The sequence below is a fragment of the Scardinius erythrophthalmus genome (genome assembly GCF_964197995.2).
Source record: "Scardinius erythrophthalmus genome assembly, chromosome: 9".
Lineage (NCBI taxonomy): Eukaryota > Metazoa > Chordata > Actinopteri > Cypriniformes > Leuciscidae > Scardinius > Scardinius erythrophthalmus.
In genome coordinates, this window is record NC_138229.1 from 442,501 (window position 1) to 445,000 (window position 2,500).

Sequence of the window (2,500 nt, forward strand, 5' to 3'; positions counted from 1 at the left end):
GTACAGCTCTTGGAGCTTGAATTGAAAGCCCTGGTGTAAAGTTCATTAGTCACGAAGCGAATGCTCTGTTGTGCAGGTTCTTGTTTGAGAAGAACAGTAAGGACTATCTGTACTACAGGAGGAAAGTGGCTGAGATCAGAAGAGACTCGTCCGCTCAGGCTGATGGTGAGCAGAAACCACGTCTGAACACACATACACATACACACTCTCGACTCAGAGACAGAGAGAGAACTCACAGACATCCACACATCTCACATAGACACTGGTTTACATTAGCAGAACTGATGTTAGTTTCGCTCTGAATGTGTGCACTAGTTGTGCTTTTGAGTTTGAATGAATTACATGAGGTTTAACGTTCTTTATTTGTCACATACAGTGAGGAAAATAAGTATTTGAACACCCTGCTATTTTGCAAGTTCTCCCACTTAGAAATCATGGAGGGGTCTGTAATTGTCATCGTTGGTGCATGTAATTGTGAGAGACATAATCTAAAAAATAAAATCCAGAAATCACAATGTATGATTTTTAACTACTTATTTGTGTGATACAGCTGCAAATAAGTATTTGAACACCTGAGAAAATCAATGTTAATATTTGGTACAGTAGCCTTTGTTTGCAATTACAGAGGTCAAGCGTTTCCTGTAGTTTTTCACCAGGTTTGCACACACTGCAGGAGGGACTTTGGCCCACTCCTCCACACAGATCTTCTCTAGATCAGTCAGGTTTCTGGGCTGTCGCTGAGAAACACGGAGTTTGAGCTCCCTCCAAAGATTCTCTATTGGGTTTAGGTCTGGAGACTGGCTAGGCCACGCCAGAACCTTGATATGCTTCTTACAGAGCCACTCCTTGGTTATCCTGGCTGTGTGCCTCGGGTCATTGTCATGTTGGAAGACCCAGCCTCGACCCATCTTCAATGCTCTAACTAAGGGAAGGAGGTTGTTCCCCAAAATCTCGCAATACATGGCCCCGGTCATCCTCTCCTTAATACAGTGCAGTCGCCCTGTCCCATGTGCAGAAAAACACCCCCAAAGCATGATGCTACCCCCCCCATGCTTCACAGTAGGGATGGTGTTCTTGGGATGGTACTCATCATTCTTCTTCCTCCAAACACGTTTAGTGGAATTATGACCAAAAAGTTCTATTTTGGTCTCATCTGACCACATGACTTTCTCCCATGACTCCTCTGGATCATCCAAATGGTCATTGGCAAACTTAAGACGGGCCTTGACATGTGCTGGTTTAAGCAGGGGAACCTTCCGTGCCATGCATGATTTCAAACCATGACGTCTTAGTGTATTACCAACAGTAACCTTGGAAACGGTGGTCCCAGCTCTTTTCAGGTCATTGACCAGCTCCTCCCGTGTAGTTCTGGGCTGATTTCTCACCTTTCTTAGGATCATTGAGACCCCACGAGGTGAGATCTTGCATGGAGCCCCAGTCCGAGGGAGACTGACAGTCATGTTTAGCTTCTTCCATTTTCTAATGATTGCTCCAACAGTGGACCTTTTTTCACCAAGCTGCTTGGCAATTTCCCCGTAGCCCTTTCCAGCCTTGTGGAGGTGTACAATTTTGTCTCTAGTGTCTTTGGACAGCTCTTTGGTCTTGGCCATGTTAGTAGTTGGATTCTTACTGATTGTATGGGGTGGACAGGTGTCTTTATGCAGCTAACGACCTCAAACAGGTGCATCTAATTTAGGATAATAAATGGAGTGGAGGTGGACATTTTAAAGGCAGACTAACAGGTCTTTGAGGGTCAGAATTCTAGCTGATAGACAGGTGTTCAAATACTTATTTGCAGCTGTATCACACAAATAAATAGTTAAAAAATCATATATTGTGATTTCTGGATTTTTTTTTTTTTTAGATTATGTCTCTGACAGTGGACATGCACCTCCGATGACCATTTCAGACCCCTCCATGATTTCCAAGTGGGAGAACTTGCAAAATAGCAGGGTGTTCAAATACTTATTTTCCTCACTGTACTTATGAATTTAAAGGGGACATATCATGAAAATCTGACTTTCCGTGTTTAAGTGCTGTAATCGGTGCTTCTACCAACCCAGTAAATGTGAAAAGTGAAACCCAGTAACTGTGTTCTGGTGAGTCTTTCTCTGCAAGCATGTCAGAAAATAAGACGATTAGATTTCGCTCTCCTTCTGACGTATGAAAAGGATCTTATTATAATATTACCGGCCCTTAATCTGCACGTTTACACACACCAGCCGACATTTGGTTCCACACGCGCCAACAGAGACCAGTTCTAACGCAATGATGAAGATCCAGCAGAGCCTGAAGCTGTTCTGTGGTTGAGCACAGACGAGCACTGAACACTATTGACCAGAACATGTCACCGCTGTCTTATAAAGACCTCAGGAACTGTGGACACTTGTGGAGAAGTTCAACATGATGATGAGATGATCAGTGTAACTCCACAACAACTACAGAAATGTCTCCACTAACATTCAGAAGCTCTTCCTGAGTCTCTCCGTAAGGCTGCACT

The 2,500-nt window shown here is 43.7% G+C and overlaps 1 protein-coding gene across 2 annotated transcripts in view; it reads left to right on the forward strand.

Annotated features, from left to right (window-relative positions):
• sugp1 (SURP and G patch domain containing 1) overlaps positions 1 to 2,500 on the forward strand; it is a 23,713-nt gene that overhangs the window by 5,789 nt on the left and 15,424 nt on the right. For both annotated transcript variants that reach the window (XM_081375394.1, XM_081375395.1), the window contains exon 6: positions 77 to 165. In XM_081375394.1, the coding sequence (XP_081231520.1) occupies positions 77 to 165 (89 nt within the window). The remainder of the gene's footprint in view (positions 1 to 76; positions 166 to 2,500) is intronic.